This window comes from Cydia splendana, chromosome 18 (genome assembly GCF_910591565.1).
Source record: "Cydia splendana chromosome 18, ilCydSple1.2, whole genome shotgun sequence".
Lineage (NCBI taxonomy): Eukaryota > Metazoa > Arthropoda > Insecta > Lepidoptera > Tortricidae > Cydia > Cydia splendana.
Window position 1 is genome coordinate 1,163,216 of NC_085977.1, and position 19,425 is coordinate 1,182,640.

The window sequence follows — 19,425 nt, forward strand, 5'->3', positions numbered from 1 at the left end:
AAGTACTTATTCTATCCTATTATATTGACAAGTTAAGTTATTGTAAGATGGTGTCAATTTTAGCAATACCTAATCCCATCTCACTCAATTCCTATTCCCGCTAATCCCCACTACGGAGTGAGATGAGATTTCCTACTATTTTGTGTTTATCGTTGAATCTATAAAATGAAACGAAAGATTATCATTGAACAACGAAAATTCAGACTACCGGAAGACTTTTCAAGTATACGTATGAACGTGCCACATACAAAAATGAACTTTTATTGATATTTAACTTCTGTTTTGTCCCAACTCACCCCGTTTTACGGTGCAATTATGTTAACGGTGTAGGTCTTTCGGCATGTATTTTAATCGCGGTTTGATGATAGCAGAATAGCACTCGAGAATCAGTAGTTTATAATATAAATAGGAGATCGTCGATTTTGGGCCCGGAGTAAACCATCACGTAAGGTGTATTCGGGTATTACCGAATGTCGGATAATTCCGAAAATCAGATGAAAATCACCCTTAATTCCATCATAATAAAAGTCTCTTTTCGGAATTATCCGACAGTTTTCGACATTTCGAATTACCCGAGTAAACCTTATATGGTACAGACTATTACAGTAATTATATACGCATTTTATTACTGAAAAATATATAATATCGGGTAAAAATGAAACGGGAATTAGAAATACATAATTAAAAGACATTATATTATTTATTTCCGTAAATCAATGTATTATATATTAACAAAAGCCTTGCCGTCGTCAATATCTTTATTAGCATTGACATAACGCTCAACTTTACACAAACCCTGAGGTTTTTTCACTAATAAGGAGTTATAAAATCTCATTGCATTAAACTATAAGGTGGGTAGCCATAAGCCATAAGTCATAGTTGACATAAGTGCGTTTCGATACTATTCAAAATATCAGTAGTGTCATTCATTATTTATTTAATATATACCATTACTTTAAAATTCTAAATCGACTGTAAAAATGCCTAAAATAAGTAGTTAAGAAATATAGTAATTTGACTTTTTATTTAGTTACATAGTTTGGAGGTTTAAATGAGTTCAGAATACGACGATATCATGCTACTTTTATTTAACGAAACGCAACCATTTTTATCAATCTGTCAAATATTTTCAAGTAACGCCAACCCATGGTATAATAATATACTCCGCCTGGTACTCCATTCCCGTCTTTTCTAGGTCACCTAACTGACACGGGCCTACGTCATCATGCGACAGCGCTATATGATAATATGCGATAGCGCTATATATAGCGGCCATGTTGTTGTGACGTAGGCCCGTGTCACTCTGGGAATGGAAGACCATGTTTTATTAGACTATGCGCCAACCTTAAATAAACCTTACTTCATTGAAAGTAGATTTAAAATGGATCTGTTCACTATCCGTAGAAGTAACAATGAACTTCCGAACAAGATCAAAATATAACTTTTTATTGAACGCGGATACGTTTTCACTTTCTTTTACATGATACTTGTGGTGTAAAAGATGGACCAGTGAAGGAACCGTTAAAAGCCACGCATCAAATTTCATGTCATTATTAAAATTAAGAACGGGCTAATAAATCTGTAAAGATATTTATGTAATAATAGGTGTATGTAATCGAAAAGTACGCTTGATCGTAAAGTTTCTAATGTCACTGAAAATGTAAACGTATTTACGGCACATTGGCAGTAAATCTTATTCTGTAACATGCAATGTAAATCTGTTATGACACTATTTTTCTAAATGTTTTTATGGAAGACAGATTATAAACTGAAATTTGGAGCATTAACAGAACTGAAAAGCAGAATCTGTCATGTGAGTTGTAAGCATGTTTTTGTCATGCAATGTGTAAACGTATTTAAATGTAAAGGTATTTTTGTAACACTCAACTGTAAAGGTATTTTTGACCTCGACTGTACATGTCATCTTGAAACTTAAGTCATTGTCAATAGAGTTGACAGCAAGGTGTCATCAGATGACAAGAAAGTACCTATGTAACCTTATTATGTAATCTATTGGGCATTAGCATGTCGAGCACCAGTACGTTTACCTTATATAAAAAGGTTATATAGGTACAAATTTCTTTATTCATATAAGTGTTTATATTTCAAGCCTTCAACTTTTCCATTAGTTAAGTAACCAAAATAATTTCTTACTAACCGCCTCGTAAGATATAGACGATAGACGTGTTGCTACAGGGACTAATTGCATAAAGTAATTGAGTGTAGGTATTACCTAAACATTTTTTAACATTGACTGTAAGTACCTACATAGTCATTGCGCTAGTTTTCGTCCGGCTCTAGTTTTCGTCCACTTGACGAAATTTGAATATAAACCTTCATTGCTATTGCTGCACAAATTTGGACTTATTGCAATGCAATCCTTAATATCTAAACAATTTATCTATCTACATAAATTATATTTGGCAAGTAGCCAATTAAAAATGAAATGTATTATTTGCTAATCCGTCAAGTGGACGGAAACTGGCACTGGACGAGAACTATGGCTATAAAATTGATAGAATGAATGAATGAATACTGAGATATAAAATTAAAATCCATAAACTACCAAAGAAATTAGCTACTAATACAGGTAATATATAATTGTACATTAGTCTATGTGACGAATCATGTATCCAATGTTGTTTATTTTATTTAAGAAAACTGAATAAATATTTAAGTATTTTAATGGTTGTTTTATTTTACCCCTGCCTTATAAGAAGTTCTACCTTTCAATAATGTAATACTTGTAATGTAACAACATACCTATATTTACCTAATGACTTTATTGGAAAAGTAAAGGTACATCATGTTCATGAATAAAACTATAACTAAAAACTAAACTAAATTAAAATAACCCTAAATAAATCTAAAATAAAACTATATTAAAACTATACTTACCTTTAGGTAATTGCCTATTTATTTGTGTTAAACCTTTGAAAAATTAAGTCCATGGTAGAGTCGCATAATTTAGGAATGGGGTTGGCAACTGTCAAAGGTTTGCCTAAATGGCGCCATCATAGCTTGCCCCTTTTTCTATGAGATTTGGCTTAAAGAGCTGGCATCCAGGGTATTAAAAAAACAAAAATTTGACACAATTCTAGGGATTGACGGGGCAAGCTATGATGGCGCCATCTGCTAAAAACTTCCACCGGCCAACCCCATTGCCTACCAAGAAAAGGAAACCTAGGTAGGCATATTTTTTTAATAAGTACACCTACAGCTACCTAGTCATAATTAGGATCTAGTGATTGTATTGTGCATACATTTTGAATACCTAAGTAGGAATATACTTAGAGGCAAGCGACATGCATACCTAAATAATATTGACCTTAATGCCTGTAATAAAGCTATTATAGGTAATATAGCTAGAGGTATGTATTCACTGTACCATAGGAAATTGCAGCAAGTAGGTATCTACTTACCAAATCCTGCAATCAAAGTTAGTTAAATTATCCCTCTGATTTAATTTCCTCTCATTCCCTCCAGCAGTGTAGGTATTGACAAATAAAATAGAAACGATTAATAAGATCATTTGACCACAAAGGCAAGACCAAAAATGTAAAACAACTGTGCCAAAATATCGGAAACTCTAAGAAAACCGTTTTTAATATTTATAAAATATAAAGCGCCCAATAGATGTAGTACCCACGGACCTAGAGAGTAAACCGGACAGAGTACATTAGCCAAAAAGTGTGTCCACATGAGAAGTCAAGGTGGGCCGTTGCATCTCTTTCTAATTAGGGTGACCATAAGTCATATGTATGTGGGATATTAGGATAACATTGAATATATAGTTTGGCCAGGATCTTTTCTTATTCGTGCATAGTTATAGAGAATCATACTGTATTTTCGCTGTACTAGTATTATGGCCTGAAAAGGGATGGATATAGTTTTTTTTCTCTTCTGTAAAACGCTTCACACAACCTTAGGCACTTAATTTAGTTGTTCTAAAAGCTGTTGCTAATAGGCGCACTGGACCACGAACATGATCGTCAGGAATGTGGTCCGCCGTAACGTCTGTCAAGAACACGGGTATGAGTGAGAGAGATAGAGAGACAGATATGGTGACAGAACCAGAGGGTCTACCGCGAACCAAGTTCGACGTGTTGCCTCTCTGTCACACTTACGTACGAATTTACAAGTGCGACAGAGAGTCAAAATGTCGAAAGTGGTTTGGGGTAGGCCCTCAGGGCAGTGGGGGATTTACAGTATTTGCCGTCCTAGGCCCCAGGCCCTGTAGCAAGCACTAGACGCCCCTTTCTCAGCACCCATCATATAGACTGCCACCCTAGGCCCGGGCCTACTCGGCCTTAGAGCAAATCCGCCACTGCCTCAGGGTCGCGTGGATCCGCTACGCCCGTTTGTTATAGTTTTTAACTAGGACGCTTGTCACTGGAGCATAAATTAAATTAAAAAAATAAATATCATTTATTATCAGGCGACTAAGGCCCATAGATACATACCTTACAAACTAACATACGTACAATAGTAAAAATCTTACAAGCTAAAAATTATTTCGGCGTCACCGAAAACCATAAACACCGAAGTTCGCAAATTGCGAGCATCTTTCTGTCACTGTAATTACTCCTTTATAGGAGTAAAAGAGAAAGATGCCCGAAATTTGCGAACTTCGGTGTTCACCGTGGTAGGCCATCTGTGCGAAAAGAGAAGAGTCGTGAAATGTAAAGAAACTAGTGATGTGCCGTTCCCAGTAAATTTTCCAAAGAGGGTAAGCCCTCATTCACACGAGCGCTTTTTCAATGCGCGTTAAAAAAGCGCGTTAGAATGAAACAAATGGAAACATGTGTATTTGTTCACACGATGCTTTTTATCAAGCCTTGTTTTTTTTTTCGACTTTAAGCGTTGGTCTTTAAATCGAATTTAGCGTGTGAACGGATTCAACCCCTTTTGTAACGCGCGTTGAAAAAGCGCTCGTGCTTATGAGGGCTAAATTCCCAATAACGTTTCTGGTATCGTCCCAAAAGTCAGTAAATTACGATAAACTTCTATTTTTTTTTATTATCTATGTGTTTTTTTATTATTATAACAATTTATAAATGTGTCTGTAATGTTTAAGGACTTTGGATTTCAATTTTTGCAATTATTTATTCTGTATTGGCTCTCATTTCACCAATTTAAACATGCCGAAATAAATACATACCTATTTATGAAAACTTACGTTTAAGTACGTAATAAGAATTGTGTAAAACCATAAAGGAAGTGGTAAAACTGGTTCTCATCGTGCCGACATCATGGTCACCCTAATGAGTTTGACAATGTCTAACTTGTATTTTTATCGTAAAATGTAATAATTGTGGCTTCCTTGTGAAACGATATTACACAATTAGAAATTATTTCACTCCCACAACCTTTAACGCAACATTTCTTCACCATTTTTAAGAAATTTTGCATTCACGTGTTTTGTAAATATGTCATCAGGTTAGGGATACCAATTAATATTCAAACTTACTACTACAATGTCTACCATATCAAAATTAGTGTTTTTTATTGTTGTGCACATGCTTAGTTAAATCAGTTAATAATATTGACATCATAATTATTTGCAAATTTCCTAAAAGATATCAGAACCGTACTCTGAATATAGCACTTAAATAATATAAGAAGGTATTTAATTTTAGTAATATATTGATATAAATACTACCACAATGGTATATTTTTAACATTGGCAACATGTGCGAGTGAGACACCGCGGCCCACCTTTGCTATCTCAAGTGGACCGTTTTCTCTGTACTGGTACGAACGTCTTTCTGGCTCTGTGATAAGGTTCAATTTAGTATGGCAAAAAAAGTGACAGTTCACTCCTTCTTATAACTCCATGGTAGTACCTAGTGTATACTTGAAGGGGAGCCGTCGATTAGCGACATCTAGTGTCGAATAGCCACATTATTTAAAACGTTGATTACCGCGCCATCTATTGAGCCACTCTAAAACTCCTCTTGTAGCAGCGTCTACAATGCCATCTATGTCTTGTTCGGTGATAACTAAAAAGTATTTAAGACAGTGTTATTGTTGCTGCAAGATAATCATATTTGTTTATACCGCATAATTGAGATAAATTTTATTGTTTTGACATTCTTTAGATTCTTAAGTTAGAATTGCAGATATCTGGTTATGCAGTAACGTAATTTTTTAGTATTTACATAACATTTCATAATTTAGTCAGTTTGTTTTGACATTTTGTTTCACAATTTTAATTATTCACTGGACACACCTGCTTCGAGCTGGCCACATTTTCGCTGTCTCCGTTTCAGCAAGTATGTAAATGTCATTTTTATACTATAATTTACAAGAAAATACTTTAATCACGTTTTACGTTAACATTTCGGTGGTTGCGCGTATATTTTGTGTGATAAGCACGGGTGCCATGTGGTCGTCATGTGTGGGGACGCATAACCTCGGCGCGGCGCTCGGGCGGCGCATCACGTAACGTCGGGTCTTCGGGAGTGCCGATGGTGAGAGCGGAGATGGTGCTGAGTACTGAGTGGGCGCTAGTGGAGGTGGTCGAGCTCACGAACGACGGCAACGGGCTGGGGTTCAACTTAGTCGGCGGGAGGAGTACAGGGGTAGTGATCAAGTTTGTCGTGCCTGGCGGAGCGGCCGATAAGGACGGGAGACTTCAGAGCGGGGACCACGTGCTGCAAGTGGGTTCGGTGAACCTACGAGGGTTTACGTCGGAGCAAGTCGCGTCCGTGCTTCGCCAGTCTGGCGCCACCGTCCGGCTGCTGGTAGCTCGCCCGGCAGACCCCGCCGTCGCCCTCCGTGCCCCGCTGCCCGGGACGGCGCTCGTGCCCACCAAGATCCTCACCGACCCCGACCAGCTCGACCGCCATCTCGTCGAGAGCGGCTACGCGGCCATCTACGACCTCTCCCAGTGCTACGGCGAATATGTCAATGGGCAGAATGGAGTTGAAAACGTTGCGGCGGTTGTGAGCGTACTTGGCGAAATCCCACAAGAAATCCAGGAACAACCTGTTGTTGCGGTGTCTCCAACAATTACTATTACTGTACCTGTGGAATTGCCTAACTTGCCCGAGGTAGAAATAGTTCATGTAGATTTAAACAAAAACGTCTATGGCTTAGGGATCACAGTAGCCGGTTACGTCTGTGAGAAGGAAGAACTATCCGGTATCTTTGTGAAGAGCATCATAGAAGGAAGCAGTGCTGAGCAAAGTGGACAAATTAAATTAAATGATAGAATAATAGAAGTAGATGGAATATCTTTAGCAGATAAAAGCAACCCTCAGGCTGTGGACATTTTGAGAAACACAGGTATTTCGGTGCACTTAGTGTTAGAGCGGTATTTAAGAGGTCCAAAGTTTGAGCACCTGCAGCTAGCAATATTTAATGAGGAGCGTCCTCCATCACCGTCACCTTCCACAACCACCCTCTCCTGGTTCCCCGTGCCTTCCCAAGATGACAGTACTACTAAGATAGAACCGGAGCGGGAATCCAACACTACTATAGATTCCAGTGTATTAGAAATTATTGATACTGAAGTGATTGAACCATCTCAAGAGGAACTTGATAAGAGATTGGATGAGATACTAGCTGTAGATAAGGAAGAAATTAAGAAAAGGTGGTCAGAAGAAATTGGCTCAGAAAAATCCATTTTGGTTGCTGAAGTGAACAAGCTTGGTGCCTTGGGGATCAGTCTAGAAGGTACTGTAGATGTAGAAGGCGGCCAGGAGGTCCGGCCTCATCACTATATCCGATCTGTGCTTCCAGAGGGCCCAGTTGGACAGCAAGGGACTCTAACGGCTGGAGACGAGCTTTTAGAAGCGAACGAATACAGACTACACGGGCTGACACATACAGAAGTCGTATTTATCCTCAAACAATTGCCAGACCGCGTTAGGCTGGTTGTAGCACGCCCCGAAACTGGTCCTCGGTCTGTTATCAACTTAGCATCTGACCGAGAAGCATTTGAAGCTAGAAAAATAATATCTGGCAGTCTCAACAACCTTACTACTCTCATCAAAGCGCAGTCAGACACCTCAATCAACACATCAAGCACTGCAACTCTCACTAACCACTCCGGTCTCTCCAAGAAATCCCGCTCTTTAGAGTGTGTATCCGGGCTAGCCATGTGGCAAAGCAAAGAGGACATTGTCGAGCTTGTCAAAGGAGACCAGGGTCTAGGCTTCTCTATATTAGATTACCAGGACCCAATAGATCCACAGGGCACAGTAATAGTTGTCAGGAGTTTAGTTCCTGGTGGTGTAGCTGAGAAAAATGGAGAGATATCGCCAGGGGATAGAGTCATGTCTGTAAATGGGGCTAGCATTAAAAATGCGACCTTAGACCAAGCTGTGCAGGCTCTAAAAGGCGCTCCGCGTGGCGTTGTCAAAGTTGGCATAGCACGTCCAATGCCGCCTCACGAAAACTCGAAATCTAAAAGCACAAGCACTCTAAACACCGTCAAACCAAGTTAATCTTTACTCTGTGATTATACCAGTACTAGTCAAGTTGAAGTCATATCAATCTTACGCTTAATTGAGATTAACATACAGCGTCTCAGACGCGGGCGCTTGTCTGTAAAAAAAACTACAAAGGCATACTGGTGGTCAAAAACGTAAACGAAAATAGTGATGAAATTTTTACTCATTGTTTCCAATCTCCGAGTTTCCAATATTTTGTGTAGGAATCTGAATATAATTGCACAGTTAAAAATATACAGTTACAATAGACGTAATGTAAAGGCATTCTCTATCGGTCAAGCTTTAGGGTAAACATTGTTGCTATGCAAATTTTACCCATATTTATTGCTCTTAACTGAATTCATTACAGACTAAAAATTACTGTTAAGCTTGATACAATGCCTAAATTATATTAACTTCACACGACCATCAGTAACAGCCTAAAATTACACTCATTCAAAAACTCGCCGTATGTGCAGGCCGTAAGGCACAAAATGCATTGCAGTCTGTAGACTAGTCAATACAGATGTATTGCATAATTGTTTTCCATCGTATTTTCTCGGAAACGTTCGTATTGTCATGCTACTTCAGTCAATCACAGTTGTTTTTGTACTGAGACTGACTGAAATAGCAAAACACGTTCGTATGTTTCCGTGAAAATACGATGGAAAATAGTAATGCACTAATCTGTACTTCATCTATCGACATGCGAAGACAGCTCAACTCTATGATACAATAATAATTTACGCTTTACTAGTTATATTTTATCGTCGTAAGTTCACGAAAATTTTGTAATGCACAGAATCTTAAGGTAGCTAACCTGTTATTTCTGCAGGGGCCTCGGTCGTTGAAAAATGAACTTTAAGGGCATCATTATAAGGTGCCTAGAATGTATCAATCAAAAATGCACTTACGAAAACTTAGCTATAAGTATAAAATTTACCTAATGCAAAATGAACTCTACAACAAGATCACAAAGTTCATTTTTGATGAAATCAGGCACCTGCAAGTTGTGAATGTATGGGCTCACTTAAAGACGTGTAGGACTGCATTTGTTTACTAGTTTAGGCCTTCTGCACTGCCTTCAGGATCTAAGTAAAAATATAAACTAAATTATATGGCAGTACCTCTATTGGACAACTATTAGATTTTCTAGCAAACTTAGGTTGTAAACAGTAATCACAAATGTGTAGATATTAAACTAAGGGAGCAATTATATAAATACGAATTTTATGTAAATAATATAAATATCAGTTTTAAACTTCATTATCTTGTGGATTTGAATGCGAATTGAGTTTTTAAAATGTATTATTGTGAGCTTAACAACTTTGTATCTCATGAAACAGATGGACAATCTCAGCATTTTAAATGTAAAATAATATGTATTTCAACAGACATACAAGATCTGTGGATTAATAATTTTAGTTTTGCTTTTGAAATTGGCACGCTAAGCGCTTCTTGCCATGACAATTAAATTCTTGCCTTATTGATCTGAAACATACATATGTAAAATACAATTATATTTATTCTTTGCATTTTGTTATATTTATTAAAGTATATAAATGTACGCTCAGCAGAATAGAACGTTGGGTCTTGAACATATGTTAAAGTCATCGGGGCAAATACCAAAGGGAGTTTAGGGTCAAATGCGTATACCCTATCAACAACCGTAAATAAAATAGAAGCCCTTCCACCGTGACTTGAATGAACGTATCCTTTCCTTACTGGAAATGTGAGGTAGCGGTGTAATCGCCTTTAACCTAGGTTGTGGCCATGGTAGGCCGCAAGTTGCCCCAATGAATCTTAAAATGAGAAAGTATCTGTTACTTATCAGTTAAGCCCTGCTACTGGCAGTCCTTTAAGAGCAATAGGATATCTGCATATATATTACTTTCTCTCTATAACAAATAGCTGTCTCCTGCCTCCGACCCATGACTCCCATGAGTACAGTCAGTAGCAGAAGTTGCTAAGCGGGCGAGGGATTCAAAATTACCTTGACACGCTCTTATTCTCTCAACAATAAAATCGCGCCAACATCACTTTGAACAGCTCGCCCGCTTAGCAACTTCTGGTCTGCTGCTGACAGTACTAAGCTTTTTGAAATACTTTGTGATTCCATGATATTGTGGGGTTCTATTCTGTTGCCAGTGCATAAATTGTTAATACAGAGTAAGTAAAAGGTGCACGAAACACTAGAGGAGCACATTGTGATATGGATGTTATTTGTAAACTATTTACTTTGGGGCCCTAAATAATTGTTCGGGCTTTTTATGTACTTACCTTCTAACAGTAGGTGTGTAGGCATTTATTTTGTTGAGAATGTAAAGCTAAACAAAATTAGTTATTACAAATGTAGTGTATAATTGTTTTCCATTATATTTTCTCGGAAACGTTCGTATTTGTCATGCTATTTCAGTCAACCTCAGTACTTTTTGTACCGACACTGACTGAAATAATCAAGAGATACGGTTGTATAGTTTGATAACTAAATGCAAACAGTATTGTCACATTCAGTTATATCGGAAAGACCACGGTGCTCAAAAATATTTGAACATGCCTTTATTGTCGAGAGTACTTTATATCTGACCATCAGTGGGCCTTATTTATTTGTTATAAAGTCTACGATTTGTCAGATGAAGCCCAATATTTAACAAGTCAAAACACTTTGACAATAGAGTCGTGTTTACGTAATTTATTTGTAACTAAGATCTGGTTTTCAGTCCATAAAAATAATTCCGAAAAGCTTTACATTTTCATTCATACCTTATACGTAAATTTTACTATAATTTTATAATTATACTTACTCATTTATGCCCGTTGTTTTAACTTTTTTAGTATTGTTTGAGTACTTACAGATCTCTATAACTATAGTATTTATATTGTATATGTAAGTGAATCTTTTAATAAAACAGAATGCACACATACAAGGAGTTATTATTCATAAATTAAGTTTCACAACAACCACACACACAAGCACATAATATTTATCAAGTTTATTCTACTAAAGTTCTATTCCTAAATTATTAAATTGAACACATGTTTTATGATGTTTCGACCAGCATTATTGCAAAAGAATAAATTCTAAAATAAAAGATTTCGGCATATCAAACAATAAAAAGAATTGTTTATAAATACATATGTATAACATTTATTTGACAACAAACGCAAGCAATACATGGATATATACTTATATGTGTGCATTAAATATTTAGACTTGTTAAGCGAACTGTCAATTTTATTGTAATAATTAATTTCACTTTATTCAACATGTACCATAACATAGCTTTAGTCTCTTTTTTGCTACTTACAATCTTACAATGAATATCTATTGTAATGTATAAAATAAATAACTACGATTCAAAACAACTAACTATATAGTGCGAAGTTACTTTCTTGTTTAACCAAGAAACAACTGTCTTGAAAAAAAAACCACTGACTTAAGGGGTGTCCCCAAAATGTAAATAAAAAGCTGTTTTTGGGGCAAAACTTATTTTAATACAAGTAGCTTAAACAACACAAAATTAACGCTGAAACTTAAAATTACACAATGTTAAATGTAATCACAAACTTAAATATGCACCTGACAGAATAGTATAAATTTAGTGCTAAATTATACAAAGATGATTTTTCTAGAATATTGGCGCCATATATAATTATATTCCTAATATATCTCAGCAAAATATACAAAGAAAAAGTTAGTAAGACGCGTTAATTAATATAAAACATTGTGGAAACAAGTTTGGCAGCTGAAGTAGATGGCGATGTACGTCGCTTTACGTTACGTGCTACAGATTTGTCAAATTATAAACTGAAATAAATGTCATATACTAAGAAAATGTACCTAGCACCACCACTGAAGCACTTACCGCGATAGCAGAGGACGCTGGTTCGATTCCAGCCTGGGGCACTGCAGGCATTGGTCACTTTTTCTTAGTATATGACATTTATTTTAGTTTATAATTTATATAGTAGTGTTTCTACTTGAAATAAAAACAAATTAAAATATTTTCTGTGAATAATTTAAATTGTTCTAATACTTCTAATAGTAGGTATGTGAAATGTTATAATATAGCCTGGCAATATACGAAACTATCTACATCAGCTGTCTAAATTTGCTTCTACATTTGTTTACACTGCTGTTCTAAAAATTTTCAAATATGAAAGAACCCCTAAAATGTTAAAATCCTCTAGCAAAATCGCTGTTACATAGCTTGTCTGTTTGTTATGTCATTACCACATCCCAAATCTTCCTTTAATCAGACTGAGTATTTTATATAACCTGAATATATGTAATAGTCGAGGAAACCCCTATAGGCAACTTGATGGTTCCTACCAATATGCTACAACATAATCTGCTTTGTTAATTAAAGTTTCACCAGGAACATGTAAAATGCAATGAAGTTCGCAGTTACTACCTTCTAAGATGTCAATCAAAGTTTAAAGCGTTTATTGTTTTTAAATTTGTTTAAAATACATGTCTTCAATGGTTAGTAGGTATGTACTTGTTTATACATTTTTTCTTTTTGACAAAGGTACAATAATAACTCATCAAAATGAAAATTAACATGCAAACACATTTCTTACTATTTGCAAAATAATAACTCTTCAAAATGAAAATTAACAAGCAAACACATTTCTTACTATTTGCAAAGACTTGTTTGTATAGTCTCAGGAAATGTCTTGTCCCACGTTTGATAGCTAAAGTAGATTACGCAGCCCGGCGGCATGTGTTTTGTGGTAACTGGATTCTGTCAAACGTCAACTTTTGACAACAAGATGTCGCTTTGGTTGAAGTACTTACCTATTTCTGCATATTTACCTAAGTATTGGTGAAACTTTATTAATTAATAATTATACTTACGTAACATAAGTTAATTTGTACTAATTTTAAATGTACCAGTGAGATGTAAAATAAGTAACGTTAGCTTGGCACTCACTAGTGCAGGACACCACAATGTTAGCCTTACACCAGGTATGAATAACAAAAATTATAATTATACAAGTAAAACAAATATCTTGTTTTTATTTTATTTAATAACTCTTTTTTTTAAACATTGATGGCAAATTCGTTGTGAGAACCTTATAGACAGGAAAATAGTTTTTTTGTTACACTGAAAAAAATATGATCTATCGAGCACACATTAAAGTGATTTCATTAAGATTAACTGCTATATACAATATCAACTAATGTATATACGTACGTAGGTATACCTACGTAACGTACGAACAGTAAACTTTACTGCTTGGTTCGATAGGATCATACGGAACAATGCAATTTCAATTGTTTGAAACGATTTTTTTTCTCAGTGTATGCAAAGTCGTATCGAAATATTCCACCACACTGTATTATGTGAAATCTGTACCTTCAATACTTTCAACTGTTGCAACGAACAAAAGACAAAGTTGCCTAACGAAGCAAGTACATTTATCTGAGAGGAAAGTACTTTACAAATTGATCCAAATTAATGCTTCAATAAGTAAAGAAGTGCTTTTTGAGCTGGGTGGTGAAAAGATAACTAACACCTAAGTACCGTCAAAAAGAATAGATAGTATAGAGGGGTCCTGTCATTGTAAATTTTGTAGTCACTGTAAATTTACTGCCATCTATCGACACACGACTAAAACTCAAAATGAAAACGTATATAGTTATCAAAAAATGTATATATATGGATAAATGATTTTATTATTTTTATATCATTTGATCCATGTTCATTCACTGATAGCTATGTGTTCAAATTGTTAAACATGAAACGGTGTCGTCACGCCATCTAGCCGAGGATAGGCTAAAGGTGTGTGCGGCATCTATTCGAGAATGACTTTTACTTGAATTCCGAGGCACGTTTTTTCCTTAGACTTTATCCGTCTTATACGAAGTTACATATGTCTTTGGTACCGTTAAGTATTACGCCATACGTTTTCCATGCAAGAAACAAATGGACGTTCCAAATGTATTTCCTATGGGCACTGCTTCATAGATAAAAAACTGCTTATACACACACCAGATACTCGTACGTATATAATCTATACGCAACGGTTTTTCAGTGCCTCGTGCCTACCTATATATTTTATAAAGGTGAGTAAAAAACACAATCAATCAACCTACCCGATACCGCAAAATAGACGCCTACTTTACGTGAACCTTTTGTTGCAGCAGCAGCCATGTGGGTGCCGAACCTCCCGGTGACGGTGCTCAGCGCCGTCGCTGCTACCGCTGGCGCCGTCTGCATCTTCAAGTAAGACCCTCAACCATTTTCATAATTATATCCGTAAGAGCTGTTTCCCACTGACGTCCAGTTTTTTGCGGGTACGGTTTTGGCAGGATCCCGTTTAAGTAGTATAGCTATAAATATTGTAACTTTCACACGAGGATTCTGTTTGCGGGATCCTGCATGCATACAGAAAACTGAATCCTGCAAAAAACCGTACCCGCAAAAAACTGGACGCCAGTGGGAAACAGCTCTAAGGGACACTCCGATTCAATCACAAATTTGAACTTACCTACTTGCTTCACTGAGTTGGCTCAAAGTGACCCAAAATCTTTGCCTCCGACACCAGAGATCGCCACTTTGCCTTATTCTGAGCAATTTGACGCCTGTTGGGTACTACGAGGGCAGACAGATCTTTTAGAGGTATCCTGTTTCCCTTCCCCAGCCGTCCGTTCCCGGCTGCTTATACAAAGCTAAACTAAGTCAATAAAAACTTTGAGCCCTATTTTTGTTTTTCAGAGACCGACACAGCGGACCCGCTTTCAACAAAGAGGTGCGAGCGGAGAACAAGACAGTAATCGTGACCGGCGCCAACACCGGCATCGGAGAGGCCACCGTCTGGGACTTCGCCAGGAGGGGCGCTAAAGTAAGTTATTAACCTTTTGAACGCCAGTGAATATGAAAAGGAATATGCCGTGCCTCGGACGCCAGGCGATCGCGATTATTTAAGCGAAATTGAATTTTACGGAGTCCCGCGTAAGTCCCTATTGCATTGGCGAAGCTGTCGGCTGTATATAGCCGTCGTTGGCGTCCTTGGCAAAACTTTCCGATGACGGCCACAGCCGACTATGGCGGTCAAAAGGTCAAGAAAATTTCCCTTTTTACAAACCGAAATAGATGTTCATTAACACAGAAAGTAACAAGACTTCCGGTATCTGCTGGATCCGATTAGTCTCCAGCGTTCGCACAGATCACAGTTTCTCGAGTTATACATCTTGAATGGCAGATTCCGAGAAAAGGAAGAGGGGGGTAAAAAGTGCATCATGTAGTATAATAGGTATGTTTCCTAAAGTCAGTGTTTCTTTTCCCCAGATATTTATGGCATGTCGCGACATGGAGAAGTGCGAGACGGCGCGACGCGAGATCGTCCTAGAGACGGGGAACAAGTACGTGTACTGCCGGCCGTGTGACCTCGCCTCGCTCGATTCCATCGCTGAGTTCGTTAAAAGGTTAGTAGAGTCTGTGCGGAAAGAGAATATCGTGGAATATAAGGAAACCCAGTGGCTGATTTGCACTAAGGCCCAGTATGCCTGGGCCTAGGGGGCTTACCCCATAACTTTCTCTTGGTTCCAGGTTCAAAGAAGAGGAGCCTCATTTACACGTCCTAGTGAACAACGCAGGCGTCATGGAACCGCCGCAAGGCGTCACGGCAGACGGCTTCGAGACGCAGTTAGGCGTCAACCACTTAGGACACTTCTTACTGACCAACCTATTACTGGATACGCTCAAGGTATAGTATACAGCAGTGTTTATCAGTCTTTCTCGTGACGCAATAAATAACCTTTGCACTCCGCTATTGTACCTATAGTAGGACTCAGGTGACCTTTCGGGCTCAGACCCTAATTTGTTAAAAGCCATTCTGTTTTTTTAATGTAGAGCGGTTACTTTCGAAATGACGGCATCCGCTCTGAGTGAGAAGAAACAAGCACGAATAAAAAATAATTATCTATTACATGGTGCAAATTCATCTAACAGCTTTTTTTGATGGTTTAATCAATTGATTTCATACCATAATTTTATTATGAATTTTTAGACTGTTTTTTAATTCCTTATGTATTTTGCAGGCTACCGCCCCCAGTCGAGTCATAATTCTATCCAGCGGCGCGCACTACAAGGGCCACATTAATAAAGACGACCTCAATTTCGCCAAGAAATACGACGCAGCGGCCGCGTACAACCAGAGCAAGCTGGCGAACGTGCTGTTCGCCAGAGAACTGGCTAGGAAGACTTTAGGTAATAAACCACCCTATTTCCTGCGACTTCGACCGCTTTTCCTCCCACTTTTAGTATTCCTGTATTTACTTTCAAGCTCCATTTCACCCCTGCGAATGAATGAACATATAATATGTATACACTTATAACAGGTTATAAACTAAGTGTGTATCAAAATTTCAATATTTATTGTATAATTTCAGACGCAAACATAACCGTGGCAGCCGTAGACCCCGGCCTAAGCGACACGAACCTCTCGCGCCACCTAGCGGTGTCGAAAAGCATCACCCGCTTCGTCATCTACCCGCTGTTCTGGCCCGTCATGAAGAGCCCCAAGATGGCGGCACAATCTGTGATGCACGCAGCTTTGGATCCGGACGTGGCTAAAACTGCAGGAGAATATTTTGTGTAAGTTGCTTATGATAAACAACAAACTTACGCCATCTAGCGGTATCAACGAGCATCACCCGCTTCGTCATCTACCCGCTGTTCTATGAAAAGCCCCAAGATTGCCGCCCAAGCCGTGATGGTCGCGGCTTTAGATCCGGATGTGGCTATAACTGCGGGGGAATATTTTGTGTAAGTAGCTTATCATATGCGACACCAATCTCACGCCATCTAGGCAAAACGTCGTGTCGCTGCTCATGGGCGTCTCGCCAAGGGAGGGAAGGAAATAGATAATATAATTTGTAACTAAATGTATGCCTCTCCCCCTCCCCTTGGCCATCGGCCATATCAACTGCCTTCACCACCCTCCCCATATCATCAGTAGTGACGCCCTTTGCGCTGCTCCACACTTTGCCGCTGCCAAGTAATTGTAGAGTTATTTTAGACGGATCTAATAAGTTTCTACTAATTCTCGTTTCCAATTTCAGTGACATGAAACCTACGGAGCCGTCAAAGGATGCTCAGGACTTCGAGCTAGCGGCATGGTTGTGGCGCGTCAGCGAGAAGTGGACAAGGCTGGCTGAATATCGCACGCAACTCAAGACTGCTGCCGCGTAGAATTTATAGGGGAGATGGTGTACAAACGGAACTTTACTTGGACATAACACAGATTTTTTAAAGGCATTTATATGTCTTAAAAGTTTAAGTTGTCTGGAAATCTAACAATCAGTTTTAGTGATATGTTAGATACAAAAGTAGTGTACTGAAAGAAGTTGTAAAACATGCCACTTTATGCATTTTGTGCATTTACAATAAATTAGAGTAGTAACTAGTTAGAGTTGATGTTTTTATTTAATTAAAATAAATATTTATAATTGTATATTTATTTTTATTTATAAACCCTAAGGAAGCATAAGTATTCATGGATTATGTTCAAACTTAGTCTAGCCTACCTACCAATAATGCCAGACGAAAATGTTATCCTCAGATAGTCTGACCCCGCTAACTTTGCACAAACTTGGCAATGAGAAAAAATGCATACATATCCCTAAAACCTCCATAATTGACGTAGCACTTGGCATGAAAACAGCCTGGTCCAAATCTATCACGGGACATATAGATGGTCAAGCAAATCTTGTCAGTAGAAAAAGGCGCGAAATTCAAATTTTCTATGAGACGATATCCCTTCGCGCCTACATTTTTCAAATTTGCCGCCTTTTTCTACTGACAAGATCTGCTTGACCAACTATAAAAGCAATATTCTATAAGGGAGGAATGTCTAAATATAACTGCGTCAAGCAAATCTTGTCAGTAGAAAAAGGCGGCAAATTTGAAAAATCGCGGGCTAGCAACACTGTGTTCGAATAATTCCAAAATCGCTTGTCGTCTGTGTTTTATCTGTGGCCAACTTGTTTGTTGACATTCTGAATCGTTTTTATTTCAAGAGATATTTCTGCTGTGACCTGTGATATTTTCTGATATTTAATAAGATTGTGCATTACCTTAAGCAAAGCTAAGCCTGCAATGTATAATCATACTCGTTCATAGTAAACATTACTAAAATTTTAGGTTATGACAAGTACTGGAAGAACATGGGAAGAACTTGGGAACTTTTAAGATTATGTGCAGTTTTTTTTGTTTTAGGGTTAAAAGGCATAAATAAAATTAAAACGTATGCCTAAATCTATCCAATAAGACCACACATTGTGTCCTGGAAACCGTCCATAGGCCCACATATCTTACTATTTTCAGCGACTGATTCGACTACATAATTTACAAAGGTAAACTTTTAAAACAGTATTAAGAACTTTGATTATATCGCCGTTCTTTCGCAACATTACCTAATCCTTACATATGTTTGTTGCAGGATTAAATCTCGCTCAATATGAGGCGTTCGTAGTAGATAGTTTCTCTTCAGAAGTTCAGTCAGACAATACTTACCTACGGCGGTTTATATACGTGTACAGCGCAACCAAGACGAAAAATAAATTTATAATTTAAAAATGTAACAAAAATATTGAGCTTAAATATTGATGGAATAGATTATTCTTGTATAAGTTGTCCTTATGTTAGTCATTAAGAAAGTATATTATTTAGGCTAATTTGTTTCATGCTCTCAGCTACTGCACATATATACCGATGGGAAATCCTAGTTTATACTTGCTGAAACAGGTACAGTCAGCAGCGAAAGTTACTAAGCGGGCCAGGTGTTCAAAATGATCTTGACGCGACTTTATTATTAAGAGAATAAGAGTGTGTCAAGGTAATTTTGAATACCTGACCCGCTTAGTAACTTTTGCTGCTGACTGTACCTATGTATCTTTTTAAAAGAAGTTTTAAGTCGCTTTACATACCTGTTTGTTCAATAAAAGAAAATGTAGTCAGCATTCATATGGAGCACT

At 37.6% G+C, this 19,425-nt stretch overlaps 2 protein-coding genes across 3 annotated transcripts; both read left to right on the forward strand.

Annotated features, from left to right (window-relative positions):
- The first annotated feature begins 6,102 nt into the window (after positions 1–6,102).
- Positions 6,103–17,898, forward strand: LOC134799292 (retinol dehydrogenase 13-like). Of its 2 annotated transcripts, none has more exons than XM_063771669.1 (8): positions 6,103–6,275; positions 14,593–14,671; positions 15,164–15,290; positions 15,737–15,873; positions 15,998–16,154; positions 16,489–16,657; positions 16,840–17,044; positions 17,512–17,898. In XM_063771669.1, exons 2-8 carry the CDS (start codon positions 14,598–14,600, stop codon positions 17,639–17,641), a joined length of 999 nt encoding a protein of 332 aa, XP_063627739.1. In that variant the 5' UTR covers positions 6,103–6,275; positions 14,593–14,597; the 3' UTR covers positions 17,642–17,898. The 2 variants fall into 2 exon arrangements, with proteins under 2 accessions (XP_063627739.1, XP_063627740.1); XM_063771670.1 differs by having other exon boundaries at positions 14,596–14,671.
- On the forward strand, positions 6,282–13,450 carry LOC134799289 (patj homolog). The gene is made up of 2 exons (XM_063771668.1): positions 6,282–8,946; positions 9,114–13,450. Exon 1 carries the CDS (start codon positions 6,471–6,473, stop codon positions 8,451–8,453), a length of 1,983 nt encoding a protein of 660 aa, XP_063627738.1. The 5' UTR covers positions 6,282–6,470; the 3' UTR covers positions 8,454–8,946; positions 9,114–13,450.
- Positions 17,899–19,425: the final 1,527 nt, after the last annotated feature.

Bases quoted from the DNA above. Each gene is read 5' to 3' on its own strand.
- LOC134799292 (XM_063771669.1), top strand. From the start codon at position 14,598: ATGTGGGTGCCGAACCTCCCGGTGACGGTGCTCAGCGCCGTCGCTGCT. The intron at 15,291-15,736 runs GTAAGTTATTAA...TCTTTTCCCCAG, and splicing joins TCGCCAGGAGGGGCGCTAAA to ATATTTATGGCATGTCGCGA. The intron at 15,874-15,997 runs GTTAGTAGAGTC...TCTTGGTTCCAG, and splicing joins ATCGCTGAGTTCGTTAAAAG to GTTCAAAGAAGAGGAGCCTC.
- LOC134799289 (XM_063771668.1), top strand. From the start codon at position 6,471: ATGGTGAGAGCGGAGATGGTGCTGAGTACTGAGTGGGCGCTAGTGGAG.